General features: G+C 34.1%; 1 protein-coding gene and 1 pseudogene across 1 annotated transcript; one reads left to right on the top strand and one right to left on the bottom strand.

Moving 5' to 3' along the window:
* Positions 1 to 480: 480 nt before the first annotated feature.
* On the top strand, positions 481 to 17,067 carry LOC123656438 (SPRY domain-containing SOCS box protein 3-like). Its single transcript, XM_045592124.1, has 6 exons — positions 481 to 874; positions 1,229 to 1,422; positions 4,109 to 4,337; positions 12,306 to 12,533; positions 15,993 to 16,069; positions 16,925 to 17,067. The coding sequence occupies exons 1-6, from the start codon at positions 739 to 741 to the stop codon at positions 16,955 to 16,957; spliced, it is 897 nt and encodes a 298-aa protein (XP_045448080.1). The 5' UTR covers positions 481 to 738; the 3' UTR covers positions 16,958 to 17,067.
* Positions 15,736 to 15,854, bottom strand: LOC123656781 (annotated as a pseudogene).
* Positions 17,068 to 17,099: the final 32 nt, after the last annotated feature.

Below are 17,099 nucleotides of genomic sequence, written 5' to 3'. Positions count from 1 at the left end.
ATCTTCACTAACAAATATCTTTCTCTAAACTTCCGTACGCCTTTCCTGATTACACTTTTCGTAACGCTCTCATCACGTATTCACCAGCTTACTCCCCAAGTCAAGCGTGAATAAAGAAGTTTTACTTCCAAAATTAGAAATAACCATCAAACATTAAAAACTTTTAAGTAAAAACAATGTTACAAAGCTGACAACACTTTGTAATGACGTTAGTATTACTAGTAATTTCCGGAATTTTCTCGATAACCATTTCGTTCGAAAATTGTCATCATATCAAACTATAAAAGATGTCTCTTACGTTGAATTAATATTTTAAATAAATATATGACTAAATTAAACAGATTAGTAGTTTACATATTTAAATATGAAATGATGATTTAAAAATGTATTGTATAAAATATATTTACTTATGAAATCTTATTTATATTTTATACCCTTTTATTCCTGAACGTATGTAAAGGTCGTATAAATATCATTCCAACTGCCAGTCAATTTGGTTATTCGTCGATTTTTGCAGTCGTGTCGTGTTGTGTTTTTCTGATCGGGAAATCTGTTAAAAAGAGTGCTCTGTATTGAGTAGCGAGAGCTATACCCGATATATTCATGTTGCTGTGGGTGTTATTACGAGAAAACCGTAGTGTGCTGCATTTATTTACATTGCAAAATACCAACTCTTTTGACTTGCTGTGGGAAAAGTTTATGCTTTTAATATTATAGTTCATTCTTTACGCGATCACGATGTTGATCGCGCCAGCAAACTCGCGGTCTCGGGCGAACGAAAGAGGCGCGAAGCCCTACTGCAAATGCTGGAACAAGAAAACGCCGATGCTATGGAAACAGCTAGGATCCTGTACTTGCGGAGAAGAAAATGACGGTAAGATCTTATATTCTCCCGTTGTTTATAAACATAGTTTACTAATAACGGTAGTGAACAGATAAAGGTTTAAAGTATAGTTTTCTTTATCACCATAAGGATCCATTATAACTGTGAGACGTCTTATTCGCAATCTGTTAATATCTAATGGCCTATGTATTGCTTCGGCTAATAAAACTTCTAAATAGCTTATTGCTGAGATACTCTATCAACACCAGTGATTAAATCATGAGAAATTTCTAAATAATGTCAATAATTTACTCTAAATTGTCATAATTAACTATAAAATCATAGTGACTGATATTATTTTTTGTGATATAACAATAAATTCGATTTGTTCACATACAATATCAGTGAGTGAATGGCGATGGGAGACTCCAGACAGTAGTTCAAGTTGGGTGGTCGTCAGTGACGATAAGAAGCAGGTCACCTTTCATCCACTATACAGCTCAGGAACGGCCGCTGCTAAAGGAGACACACCGCTGGTTCACAACTATCATTACTACTGGGAAGTGAAGATACTCACAGACACATATGGGACAGATATTGTAAGTTTTCAACAACCTGTAGTGACTTGCTTCATTTAAAATTTTCTTATGAAAAAATTAATGTGTAATTAATTATAACACATTAAATTTAGTAATTTTATGAAATTAATAAAAATGTTATTTTTTGCCTCCTTAAAGTAATACTTTTACATTACTAATAATATTCTTTTATGTAAGATTTTAGACTTTCACTATGAACGCTTGATTCTACCAGACTTACCATGATTATTCAAATCCAATCTAAATCACTTTATTCAAGTAGGCTTCAAAAGGACTTTCAAATCATCATTTTACAAATTAAAATTTTAAAAGTGAAGCCCACCAATTCTGAATGTAGATTCTGCAGAGAAGAATTGGCAAGAAACTCCACAGTTACTCTTTTGAAAATAATATATATACTGAGTTTTAGTATAAAATTAGTACAGTTTTAGTACATCTTTATCATCTATGTAATCCTGCACCGAATAATAAGCTTTATCTTTTAGTTTATTTCATGTCTTCTTCGAACATAACATTTTTTAAGTACTTAGAAACCGGTACATTGAAATTAAATTATACTAAGTAGTAGTACTATGTATACACTAGATACCAATATTATTCAATATTCTGTAGTATAATTATTGTTGAGCTCTGAAAAGACAGTGACCTTGCCGACTGGGAAGTACCCCGACCTTACTGAAGATTACAGCTAAATAATAGTGCTTTCAAGCAGTGCTATGTTCCTGTGGTAAGTAATATGACCAGAGCTCCTGGATTGAGGGTAGGGTCGGCAACCCATTTGCGATGCCTCTAGTGTCACAAGCGTCTATAATCTACGGTAATCGCTTACCATCAGGTGATGATGTACACTCGTTTGCCGACTTCATTGTACAAAGACAATATACGTCCGTGCCAATAATGTATATTGGTTTAAGAGGCATAACATATATTTAAGTGACTATTTTTTTCTTTTATTGAATGAGTGTTGTAATAAATGTTTGTTTCCCAAAAAAAAAAAAAACACAGACAAAAGTAAAATAAAAATGATAAAATGACATCTAAAATTTTTAATGAAATACAATAACATAATTAATAATCTTAGTTGAGAATTGAGATGTACTAAATAAATATCACTTGCCCCTAAATAAAAGGGGTCAATAGCAGGACACCTTATTTTATCTCAATATTATGATAAATGTTTATTAGTCTAATTATGTTTATGATATTAAACTCGAAAAGAAAGCAGTGGCAGTAAAACAATAAAAAAAAGCAAACATGGAAATGTTGCACTTCCAGTAATCTTTTTATAAATAATAATGCTAATCTTTTCAAACATGTAATAGTGTGTATATAAGGTTTCCTTACGGTTTTCAACAAAACAAGAGAACAGGCAAAACAACATACGTCTGACCTAAGTAAGAGGTTAAATGCTTTGGTAGAGTCAATGACTTTACGTATCAGTGTTGTTGGGTTACGTGAAAAAAATAATCCAGGCCTGTTTTAGTGGTAGGCAATAAAGCTATCTGACATATTAAACAACACCACTAACTACAGACACTAACAGATAAATGTTTATAAGATCAAAATTACCTTAAATTAAAACGGGCTCTAAAGCACTTGTGAATTTTCATTTTAGAAATTGAATTATAATTGTTTTTAATAAATTAATTAAAGTAAAAGTGAAGCTACCGGTTATTGGGAATGTAGATTTCACAGAGTAGAATCAGCAAAAAACTGAAATTTTTCTTATTTTCTTTTTTATATATAACTAGGTCGACAAACAAGCGTACGGCTCACCTGATGGTAAGCGATTACCGTAGCTTATAGACGTCTGCAATGCCAGTAACATCACAAGCGCATTGTCGACTCCAACCCCAATTTTCTCCAGGAACACTACTTGAAAACAGTATTATTTAGCTGTGTATTTCCGTAAGATCGAGGTACTACCCCAGTTGGGTTGTTCAATATTTTGAGGAAATTACCTGCTGTGCCCTACCCCAGTTAGAATAAAAGTTAATTATTGTCTGACATGTGTATAAATTGTTCTTTTAAACAATGAAACTTCAACTTTTCCTTGGATGTTGTTTTTTGTAATCTGTGAAGTTGTGGTGTGAAATAAGCTCTTACAACTCTTAACCTCTTTTTGATAAAGCCTGTCAGTTACTTATATGTAAGATAAATTATATAAATAATTGATGAAAATAAAACTTTAATTAGAAACTAAGCATATTCTATTAGTTTAATGAATAGGCAACCATCAGATAAAATACATTTATTAGCTTTCATTGTAAGTCAAACTTATCAAGGTTTTATTGTTATTACACAATAGGGTTTATTATGTATTTATGTCTAGCTTTACACGTGTTTTAGATTAATTGATCACAAAGTCATAATTAAGTTCTAAATAAATAAAATCATATACAACTTTGTAATTTTACAATCGATTGATTTCTAAGAATAACTGGTTTCTACTTGCAGTTTTGCTTGCACCATAGGATTTAATTTAGGAGAAATATTCTTTGGTCTGTAATGCTCTGGGCCTGTTTTTTTGCAACATTTTTTTAAATTGCTGCTAATAGCCTTGATAAAGGTGTATCCAACATTAGAAAAAATATATATTTTTTTGCTTCAGTTGTTTCTGAAATTAGCGCATTCAATCATACAAACTTCTTGATTTTATATTATTCAGCATTATTATATTTTACAGATGGTGGGACTTGGTACTGACAAAGTTGATACAGCACAATCTCAATTCAAGTTTACGTCGCTACTCGGTCAAGATGAGGAGTCCTATGGTTTATCGTATACGGGGGCAGTGCGGCATAATGCCATGGCAGCAATGGATTCGGCTGGTTTTTGCCGTGGGAGCATTGTTGGTGTTCGGGTCGATATGTGGAGGGGAACTCTGGAGTTCTATCTTAATAGAAAACCACTAGGTGAGTCTTAATTTTACATACATACATACATATAATCACGCCTCTTTCCCGTAGGGGTAGGCAGAGACCACTTCTTTCCACTTGCTACGATCCTTACATACTTGTTTCGCTTCATCCACTTTCATTATTCCCTTCATACATGCTCGTCGGTTTAGGGTACTCTTGACCTGGCCTTTTTTCAAGACGTCCTCGATTTGGTCTTGAAATGTCCGCCTAGGTCTACCCCTTCCAACACTTCCACTCACACTCGCCTTATACACTTTTTTCGTCAGTCGTTCTTCATTCATTCTCTCGACATGACCAAACCATCTCAGCATACCTTTCTCAATTTTTGTCACTACATCTTCTTTCAGACCACACCGTTTCTTTATCTCACTATTTCTCATCCTGTCACTCAGTTTAACTCCTATCATACTTCTTAACGCTCTCATCTCAACTGCATTTATTCTGCTTTCATGTCTCTTCTGCCATACCCAACTTTCACTTCCGTACATGAGTGTCGGAAGCAACACCCCCTCATGCACAGCCAAACGAGCCTTTTTAGACACCTTCCGACTGCTCATAAAGGAGTTCAAAGCTCCGTTCACCATGTTTCCTGCATTCACTCTTCTTTCAATATCACTCTCACACTTTCCATCTCTTGTAAACTTCGAACCCAGATACACAAACTCATTCACCTGTTCAATTTGTTCATCTCCAATCACGATATTACAGTCTGTCACTACCTCATCTCTTTCAAACACCATCACTTTCGTCTTCTTTACATTCATCTTCATTCCCTTTCTAACAAAAGCTCCACTCATAGCAGTTACCATCTCCTGCAACTCCTCGGCCGAGGACGCAAGTAGAACTTGGTCATCAGCATAGAGAAGACATTTGACGAGTAACTCACCCATTCTCAACCCACTTTCATTCTCTTTTAACTCTGTCAAGCAATTGTCCATGAACAAGTTAAACAGCCACGGTGACGCTACACATCCCTGTCTAACACCTTTTTCGATATTAAACCATTCAGTGTATGCCCCGTTTATCCTCACACAAGCACTAGAATCCCTATACAGAGATTGTAGTGCTCGCATGAGTGCGCCGCTCACACCGTACACGGACAATGCTGACCACAATTCATTCCTCACCACTCTATCATAGGCCTTTTCCAGATCCACGAACGCGCAATAGACCTTTTTGTTTTTTGCTAAAAACTTTTCGGCTATGCACCGCAAGGAAAAGACCTGATCCGTACATCCCATTCCCTTTCTAAATCCCGCTTGTGCATCCCATACTTTTTCATCTGTTTCATTCACAACCCTTTCAATCAACACTTTCGCATACAATTTACCGACGACGCTGAGAAGGCATGGGAAGTCATGGGATACTCATCCCAACTTACCTGTCCGGTAGTTGTGGTATGGTATACGGGTATGCGACCCCGGCTTCCCAAGCTATTACTGCCCTATCCCTTGCACTCCTGGGTGGTAATATCCTACATTTCCTATTTTCCCACTCTAACTTACCAATCTTCCTTGTTCACACCACCTATCCTTTCCCTTTCCCTATTCCTACCCTCCCCGCCAATCCAACGTCTGCCGCGCGGATGGATGCATGGCTAGGGGCAAGCCTAGTCGTAAGCGTGCCATATTGCCCTGGGACCGGGCGACCCAGAATAAGGCCAGCCTTACCCTGGCATGCGGGGCTCTGCCAGGGTGGACAAACTTTTCCCTAGCTACTCGTGGGAACGCAATGGATAACCGAAAAAAGTTTATTCACAAAAATGGCGGCGGTGTGGTTCGCCACCCATCACGTCTCGTTTCTCGCGGGGGCGAAAAGCGGCCCATGGAGAGCCGCTTTGCTACGTTGAATGTAAGAGGAGGAATGGATGGTAAGGTAGATGAAGTATGTCAGATGATGGATGAAAGATTCATAGATATTTTGTGCGTGAATGAAACCAAGAGGAAAGGGTGTGACACCACGGTACATGGACCCTACACGGCATACTGGTCGGGAGTCCCCCAAACCAGCCGAGCCTGTCAGGGAGTTGGTGTGATCCTTTCCTCTCGAATGGTTGAATGTGTGATGGAGCAGGAATGTGTAAGCCCAAGACTCCTCTGGATTAGGTTGAAAGTCGGACTCACTCACTTGTTTATCCTTGGGGTCTATGCACCGACGGATCTGCGCGGAGGTGGGTCATTAAAAGACCAACGAGAGAGAGAGGAATTTTGGGATAGCATGAGAGAGGTCTTGAATAAATGCGGAGAAAATGAACGGATCGTAATGTTAGGGGACTTTAATGGGTGGGTTGGAGTAAAGCGTGATGGGTATGAAAGAGTTCTGGGTACGTTTGGGGACGAAAGAGTGAATGACAATGGGAGAAGTCTGCTTGAGGTATGCTTGGAATGGAATCTTTGCGTGGTCAACACAATGTTTGAACACAAAAAGATCCATTTGTATACAAGAGATGAGGGTGAGTCTAGAAGTATGATTGATTTTGTAATTGTGGATGAAAGACTGAGAAAGAAAGTGCTTGACACTCGGGCATACCGCGGTGTTGGTCTCGACACAGACCACTTCCTGGTCATAGCCCGAATACGTGGCCTCTTTAAACGATGGCGCCACCGAGGAGCCGAGCCTACGAGTGTTTTAGCCAGAATAAAAGTGGAAAACCTACAAGGAAAAGAAAAGAAAGATGAGTATGTAGAGAAACTGAAAGAAAGTTTTAAAGGCATAGAAGAGATAGGTGTGATTGAGAATTTGTGGGAGACTTTTAAGAAAGGGGTCGTGAATAGTGCTATTGAGGTGTGCGGGGTAGCTAAAAGAAGGAAAGGAAGAAAGAACTATAATGTGTGGATGGATAAAGATGTACAAAAGGCTGTGCAAGAAAAGAAGAAAGCGTGGTTGGATTGGTTAGCAACAAAAGCTAACCAAAAGGTTCAAAAGGCAACAGATGACGAGGTAAAGGAAGCAAGAACGAAGTATAAAAGATTGAAATCAGTAGCGAAAGAAGTTGTGTCTAGAAAGAAAGAAGAACGAAAGGATGATTTTGATAGGAGGCTCACTGAAGATTTCCAGTCAAACATTAAGTTTTTCTGGAAATCCATCAAAACAGCCAGAGGAAAAATTTCTCCCTCGGAGCTGAGCACAATCAGGAGTCAAGATGGGAGCGTTATAAATGGAGAAGAATGTGTGTTAAAGAGATGGAAAGAGTATTTTGAAAGTGTGTTTGAAAGAGAGGAAGTGCAGGTACAACATCCGGCACCTTCCATTGAGAGTAGTATAAATGTCGATGAAAGTGAGATAAGCATGGATGAAATAGTGAAAGCGCTGAAAAGTATGAGATTAGGTAAGGCTGCAGGGTATGACAGGATCACCGTCGAGATGCTGAGGGCTGGACAGGGTATAGTGGCTAGCCAGCTGCACTGCCTTTTCAATTTGTGTCTTAATTTTATATATCACTAATTGCGTTTTGCGGTTCTACCTGTAGGATTGTTTGGGTATTTTGGTTTTACCTGTAAGATTTTTGGGGTAAAAATAGCCTGTGTTGTTTTTGACATAAACTAAATTTTTACAACATACATTCGTCTACAGACTACAAGTAAGTCTGTATTAGTAGGGCTAGACTAGGGTTTTTGTAAGGTCGCTACAACCTGCGCCAACGAACTAGTCAAATAATATCCAAACATTAATTATTTTATACTTGTATTTAGATTGTATGTAAAAAATTGGAAAAAATAATTGAGGTATCTGTATCATAGTCGTCACAAAATAAGAGGCCCGTTTGGTCATTTGACAAATGCCCTAGAACGTAACTTGGTATGAAACTGTAAGAAACAATAAAATAATTATTATTAACAAAGTGTTTTTAAAACATACGTTCATTTTTTGGCGCGTTAAATAAAATATGATAGAATATATTGGGAGTATATGTCGTAAGAGGCGACTAAGGGATAACAAGGTTCCACAACCACCTTGGAACTTAAGAAGCCGACCGATGGCGGGATAACCATCCAACTGCTGGCTTTGAAATACACAGGCCGGAGACGGGCAGCAGCGTCTTCGGTGCGACAAAGCCAGTACAGCGGTCACCAACCCGCCTGCCCAGCGTGGTGACTATGGGCAAAACACATGAGTTCACGTTATTTTTGGCGTAAACTTGTGGAGGCCTATGTCCAGCAGTGGACTGTATAGGCTGTAATGAATGAATTCTTTTCGCGCTTACTTTATAGTAGCATGCAATTTCTAATTCTTACGAAACATCTCAAAAATAGTTACGTTGTAAGTCTTTTTTTTTTTAATTCTAGTGCTGTAGCTGTAACTAATTAATTACTGAATTTCACCAGCTTCCTTCGATTTTAATCGTAATTAAATTAAATGTTATGTCGTGGTCTTTACTGAAAAAAAAAGCTTGGCGTTCAGTCGTAAATAACATTTTGACTTGGCTAATAAACCGCAATAAAATCCGAAAAAATTGTTTCATTATAATGATTAAAATTCGTGTAAACAATAGAAAACAATATAAAAATTTAAATTAAAGACAAATTGACCTTTTGTACCATTGTATTATCTAAAATTACATACAAAATTAAAGTTTAAGTTATATTTTCGATCAAAATTTTAATCAAATGCACTTTACATTACATAATCAAATCGATCAAATACACATACAAAGTTGAATCGATTTATCGTGAGTATCGAATACCGAGTCGTATTTATTGTTCGCTATTTACGTCCCGGTGACAAATGTCCAAACGGGCCTATTATTTTGCGCCGACTATAATTAGCTATTTCTGTCAGACAACCCAAACGTTTTAGTAATATCCATCAGTAAAGCACTGGTTTGCATGTTTTGTGCACAGTGTGTGATCAAGGCACAGTTAATGTAAGTGCAATAAATAGTCTGGTGGAGGATACAAAGTCAGAGTATATGCGGAGGGGTTGTGAATATCGATTTAATCATTTTAAAATTAATAATGAATTGATAATTCCTCTTTACGATCCCCCACATTTATTAAAGGGCATAAGGAATAATTTATTAAAAAAAGATTTGATATATACAGACAAATTCAATATTAAAAAAATTATTAAGTGGGAGTATTTTGAAAAATTGTATGCTGCTGACAAGCCATATGGGGAATTAAGGGTCGCACATCGACTTACCGACGAACATATTATTAAGGAAAAAATTAATAAAATGAAGGTAAAGCCTGCAGCTCAAGTGTTCAGCCAAAGCGTAGCTGCGGCGGCTGAACACTTGACTGCTAGAGGTGATTTGACTCCGGAATGTCGTGACCTAATTAATATATAGAGCTGCCCGACTGGGGAAGTACCTCGATTTTACAGAAGATCACAGCTAAATAAAACTGCTTTCAAGCTGTGTTGTGTTCCAGTGATGAGTAAGAAGAACTCCAGAACGTTAATGAGGCTTCCTATGCACTATACACTACATATACTTTGTGGATAGTTTTTATCTGTATTATGTAGCTTAACCTATGATCCAGCTGTGATTACGACACAGTGATAATGCATAAGTAGAATACACATACTTAATTATGTTCGTGTAATTAATTATTATTTAATGTTCACTAGCTGTATTACACCAGCAGTTTCCTAATTTATTTTCCGTCAAAACCTTATCTGGAAAAAATTGTTTCATGCGATAAGGCTTTTGTACTTTTCCTCGTTTTGTAATTTATTTTTAACCGACTTCAAAAAAGGAGGAGGTTACTCAATTCGAACCGATTTTGGTAATTCTTTTTTTGTTGGAAAGGAGATATCCCTAGTTTGGTACCATAATAAGGAAAGCAGGATCTGATGATAGGATCTCAGAGAAATCGAGGGAAACTCTCGAAAATCCGCATAACTTTTACTGGGTGTACCGATTTTGATGATTTTTAATTTAGTCGAAAGCCGATGTTTATTATGTGGTTACATTTAAATTTCATCGAGATCTGATTAAAACTTTTAGAGTAATCTTTGATAATGCGTATTTACTTGACTATTTTTTCGTCTACCTACGTTGTATTACTTGTCGATATAATTTAAGTCGGTTTTTCTTCATTTGCCTGCAAACACAATTATAATTATTTTTTCTGGTTTACAAAAAGAATAAGAACACTTATTACTTAGAATACTTTATTATTATTGTTATTGTCTATTATTCATAATCTTACTTTTCGAGATTTCTTGAATACGATAATTTGTCTTTTTATGAGTATTTTCCTAACAATCAAATCGATTAAGTATTTCTTTTTTATTTTATATTATTGAGATGAAAGATTTGATTTTTTATTGGTAATTGATAAACTGAAAAACTATTGTCACTTTTTGAAAATTCTTTAATGAGCAGATCGCTGACATAGGCTGTGTTTTAACAGGAGAAAACGGTACAGCTAAAATGTCGTTGTAATCAAGTACTGATGAGTATGATGATAATTTGGTTCATCATAATGAGACGTTATGTTTTATGCTCACCTCCTCGCGTGCGTGCGTGTGTGCGCGCGTGCGCGCGTGCGCGCGTAGCTTATTCTTAGAATGAGATATCTAAGAAAATAATTGTGTTTGCTCGCAAACGAAAAAAAACCGACTTTAATTACATCGACGAGCAATACAACGTAGGTCGACGAAAAAAGCGTCAAGTAAAAACGCATTATTAGATATAACTCGAAAAGTAGTTTATAGATCTCAAATAAATTTAAATGGGACCAATTGACACACACCACCTTTCGATTAAAAAAAAAAATTGTCGAAATCGGTCCACCCGGTCAAAAGTTCTGATGTAACATAATTGAGAACCTCCTCCTTTTTTGGAAGTCGGTTAAAAATCGGAAAGCCGACCTTAATTAAATTATCAAATAAAAAGCTAAGTAGGCAAAAGATATCTAAAAGATTATTTTCCACGGCACGTTTTAGACTATATTTTAGCTGTACGTTGTTATGATGCTTATTTTTTTATCGCAATGTTTAATTGTTCAGAGCCATTTTTTTATTAATAAGTTAATAAAATGTTACTTTTATTACATACAGGCTGACGCGGCGTGTTTCGTACCGCTTTACTTATTATAATATTTTTATTTTCGTGAAAAAATCAATCGCTTATCTCTCTTATCGCTTTATTTTCTTTTATAAAAACCTTGTTTTGTATACAAATAACAATAGCGGACCGAAAAAAAGAATTATCCAATTCAAATACAGTCTTAAGCATTTCATATCAAAACCAATAGAATACTTGTGGGCGACATTGTTTTGTCTCCTTAACCTTTGATCAAAATACATTGTTCAATCTATTATTTTAATGTTAATAAAATTTGTTCAATACTTGTTTAACGTACTATTTTCTTCGATTGTATTTTGTGTTACTTCTTAATTTTCACTGGGTTTACCGATTTTTGATGATTGTTTAAATTAACATTAATATTTAAATTTGAGGGAGATCTACTGAGTATTTTTTTTTTATTTATACCTAATAATGTGTATTTCAAGTCGTTTTTTTTTTTTGTTCATGAATAAACACAATTATTATTTTTCTTTTTTTTGCATTCGCTTCTCTTGTTCTAGAAAAACCTTTTGGCTTTCAATAATTAGGAACAGATTAGACTGAGGAGAACAATCTGGATGCCTTGCCTAGCGTCAAAGAATTTTATATAAAATTGATAATTAATATAAAACTAAAGAAATTACGCAAATAGGTGTGTAAGAACTAAAATGCCCTAATTAAAGACACGTCCTGAGCAAAACTTTATTATAGTATCTTAGGATAATTAAACGCTAAAATAAATCAATTTAAGGAAGGAAATATCGTTTTGTAGGAAATTACTGTATCTTTAGATTTGGTTAGTAGGTAGGTGTATAGATTATTGTGTCACGATATTACAAAATGTTCGTACGGAGCTGTAGACCCTGCTAACTACTCGTACAAGCCAGTAATAACAATAAGTGTCGTATCATTTCTTGTCTCTTACCTCGTATCGTTGCCCGCAGGAATATCATTCTACAACCTACGGCGACATCGCGCTCTATACCCGATGATATGCTCTACGGCGGCACAGTCTTCTATGAGACTAATATACGCGGCCTCTTGGCGCGCCTCGCTACTGGTAGACTCTGCACGTATACTCGGGTCTTCGATGCGCGGTGAAATCGCCCGCCTGCCTCCGGGACTGTTCTACGCCTTCCGGAACAATTTCTGGCTGACACTACCATCAGAGGGTAAGTTAAATTAAATATAAAATAACTATATCCTAGTAGGCTGTGAAAGCGCTTGAATCGTTATTTTACTAAATAATTATAATTTAAAGTGAAGCTACCACTGATTAAGAACTGATGCTGAGAAGAATGAGAGAGAAACTCTACTGTTATTCTTTTTTTTTTATATATACTAGCGACCCGCCCCGGCATCGTACGGTTGCAAAAACTATCAGAGTTCCTCTACTATATAAATATAAACCTTCTCCTGGAATCACTCTATTTACTAAAGAAAACCGCCTCAAACTCAGTTGCGCAGTTTTAAAGATCTAAGCATACAGACAGTGCGAAGTGACTTTATTTTATACTATGTAATAATATAAAATTAGTAAAAGACACTTAAATCAACTCATCTTTATCATTAATATGTATATGTATTATCTTCAACCGAATAATGTATCGAATTTTTGTTATCTGGCTATTTTAAAACATTAAATCATACCAAATCAAAAATAACCTAATTCAAGTAGGCGTCAAAAGAACTTGATCGTCATATCACATTTCATATGTGTGTATGTGTATATGTGTGTTATTTTGGTATATATATTTTTTTGTAATTAGTAATAATTTTATTCATGTGGTGGGCGCTACAGTAACGTGTCCAAGTATCGTAAGGAGTGAACTTGACCTCTTATATATATTTTAATTCAATTATTTATAACATTTTTGTTGTAGTTACAAATCTATGTAAAACTATACATCATACACAAACACCTATAGTTACAAATATTATACCATTTCTTTTGTCACAAGACTGAAAGATCACTCTTTAGTGATAAAGCTGACCATTGTTTATTTTTATAGTTGCTTATCATTCATAATAATATTTTGGTTACAAATAAATATATAAGCTTTTTTTAGATTTAAAAACGAATTACTTTTTTGAAAAAAAAAAAAAATGTTTCATTTTAAAGTTTTTTATTTGTTAGCAAACAGCCTTGCGGCTTATCATAACCCAAGTTTCCCGAACTTTTATCTTTAGTATACACTTCCTACTGTATTTTAAGGCTTAAATATATTAATTTTAACCTCTCAATACTCATATAAATGTTACTGCCTCAGAATTATTGTGTTTGACCTTCTAGAATAAGGATGCTTAGATAAGATAATGTAATGATTATACAAGATCGAAAAGTAAATTATGTGTGTACCTTTTTTTATACAACTAGGTGGGCAAGCGTACGCCTCACCTGATGGTAAGCGATTACCATTGCCTATAGACGTTTGCAATACTACAAGCATCACAAGCGCGTTGCTGACCCTACCCCCAATTCCCGCCCGGATCTATTGAACAGAAAACAGAAATTGGCTATTTCGGCTGCCGCAATAAAAGTGATTGTCGTTGATATTAAAAGGCAATTTTCAGAAATTGTGATCTCACGATTCAAATTTATTCAAACATAATTTTTCAGTTTTCTACTCAGCATTTTACTCAAACAAGTCTAATTTTTATAAAAATTAATTTAAATTAAGTTTCTATTTAAAAATAGATACTTTTATGAACGAATTTTCTTTTAAATAAAGTAGACATAGCTTTTGAATATCATTTCCTGATTAGATATCGTAGTCCAGGAAGCTAAGACTATAAAGTACTATAATCTTGTATCAAAAACATAATTATTCCAAGGTATAGGGCTAAATGATAAGATGAAGACGATAAGACTTCTGAGAAAGTAAATATTATGAATACCATAAAAAAAAATAAACCATAAAGGCTTACATAGGCTTAAAAACTATTTACCATACTTTTATCTAATGAAAACTATCGTGCTATGATAAAAATACTATGTAGGTTACTTCCTAATTGCTTGACAAAAAAAAATGTTTCTACGAACAAACAACGATAACAAGTCGTTAACCCCGACACTTGTTGAGTTTGTTGAGACTTGAGCTGTTGCTACAAGTGATAACACCAATTAATTCTATAAAAGATGTTTGTTTAATGATAAATTTAAATCCCTGTTGTTATCATTCGTCGATAAGTGATTCTAGCACTAATTACTCGGACCTATCAGTTTGAATAATAACATTGATGTTTTTTTTTTTTAATTCATAATTATTGTCAAGTTGATAATGCCATGGACAAATAAAAATTAATAATGTTTATTTATGTATTTTTTTTTTATAAAAATAACTTTGGAAAATTTTCATTTCTCATATGACTTTGAGAATATTAAATTAACTGATGTATTGAAAGAGTAACCGGACTTAATTATTATGTATTCGTATCGTATTCGTATTTCTTGCCGGTTTTTCTTAGCAAAATTCATATGGTACATTACTAATCCTTACTAATGATAAATATCATTGTTTAATGTCAATTCAAAAGTGTTCTTAAAGTCTACATACATACACATACGTACAAAAAGTAATTTCGATTTTTTTAGTATGTACGTAAATTATACAGTTAATATTTTTTTACTCATACACAGAATACTACCGCTTTTATGTATTAGTTGTGCCCGCGACTTCGTCCGCGTGGAATTAAAAAAAATATTGTTCAGCTCGCAGTTACAAAATAAAAATATTTCTAAAATAAGAGTAGCCTAAGTTACTTCTTATTACATTAGCTATCTCTGCCAGTGAAAGTACCGTCAAAATCGGTCCAGCCGTTTCAGAAATTAGCCGGAACAAACAGACAGACCGACAAAAATTGTAAAAAATGTCATTTTTGGTATATGTACCGTGTATAAATCCATATGCATTTAGTAAAAAGCGGTTATTTTAATATTACAAACAGACCCTCCAGTTTTATTTCTTGGTATAGATGTAAACAATTTACTCTGAGATTATATGAAGAAAAAATATTATCAAACTATATATTACATTTTTTTTGTTACATGTAAATAGGTAAATGTAAATGTACATGGGTGTGTGTAAGAATGGGTTGTCTGGAAGAAATGGCTAATTAGCCATAAGTCCGCCCATTGTACTTCACTGTCTGTAACTATCTTTATGCTTTGTTTGTAATATATTTGTGGTGTACAATAAAGTATAAAATAAATAAATGGTATACTAATTTTTATTCCTAAGACAAGAAAACTTAATATCGTTTTTATGTAAAAAAAAAAAATTGCGTGCGTACAAAGTATACATCTCGGAAGTGAAACTTCTCTGGCAGACTAATTAAAAAAAAAAAAAACGGATTGAAAAAAAAAAAAAAAAAAGCCAACGTCACGCGGTGATCCCAGGTGGTCACCCATCCAAGTACTGACCGCGCCCGACGTTGCTTAACTTCGGTGATGGGACGAGAACCGGTGTATTCAATGCGCTATGGACGTTTAAAATTCGTGACGCCGTGACGCGTTTGATCCGTAAAAATTTTACCTCTCATGCGCCTAAAGAAGTTTTACGTCAAAAATATTTTATGAGGCGGTTATTAGACAAGACGGTGTTATGTAATATAAATATATTCTATTTCAGGCGGAGATTTAGATGAAGAAATTGAGGTAGAAGAGGAACCGCCCAAAAGCGATGCTATGAAAATAACTAAGAGTATGGTAAGTAAACATGTATATGTATACTGTACCTATTTTTTTTTCCTTTTTTACATAATTAATAATAAAAAAAAAATCATCCTTTTAAATGTAGATTTAATATATATTAGACATAGTGTTATTATATATTTTTTTCTTTAAATTTCTTAATTTATTCATTTAGCTATAAAAGGTTTAATTATAAAATTATATATAATTTATATATGTTTTTAATATTATGTATTTATAATTTTTTCTCTAACTCACCTGGCAACCCCGCCCACTAACGCTTTTATTAATACATTATTTTAAACACATTATTCATTCATTGTATAGTAAGCACACATTTACATATTGAATAATCCATATCTTTAAATATTAAAAATATAAAGTTAAACATGGTTTCACGGTTGTCAGCTTATTTTCTATCAAAGATTGGCCAGTACTTATGGATTTAATGTTTTTTTTTACAAAAAGGTTTCTCTTGTTATTAATATATTTACGAATAAATAATGATTTGAATACAAAATCCATGTATCAGTATGCAGCAATTTTACTGCTTCAAATTTTTAAAATATACTGATATATTTAAAAAAATAAACTAAAAGAGGTACGTTTGGGGATTAGAGGGAAATTAAAATTATTTTTCTTTAATTTGATTTTCGTTTAATAATAAAAATTGGTCAGTCAAAAATCCTTAGTAAAATTAAAACAAAAATTAATATGAAAAATTAATTACAATAAAAATTACTTTGTACTAAAGTAATTCAATATTTAATACATGTAATAACTGCAACTATATAACTTTTTTTTTTACAAAACTATTTCCTTAGCCTGAGCGGAAAACACTTTTTTATATAAATCTCGAATCTTCCTCAGATGTACCCAAGCTTGAAGAGGCGGCACTGGTAAACGCGTGTTTCTATTCAACTAGTAATTTAATTGCCTGTTATTTTATTTTTTATTTATTTTATTTAATATATGGGTATAGCATGTGACTAAAAATGAAAAAAAAAAAACCCAATTTGTAAGACTTTGAAAGACAATATAAAAT

This window comes from Melitaea cinxia, chromosome 9 (genome assembly GCF_905220565.1).
Source record: "Melitaea cinxia chromosome 9, ilMelCinx1.1, whole genome shotgun sequence".
NCBI classification, from domain to species: domain Eukaryota; kingdom Metazoa; phylum Arthropoda; class Insecta; order Lepidoptera; family Nymphalidae; genus Melitaea; species Melitaea cinxia.
Note: the sequence above shows the minus strand (reverse complement) of the source record. Positions and strands in the feature narration are given on the sequence as shown.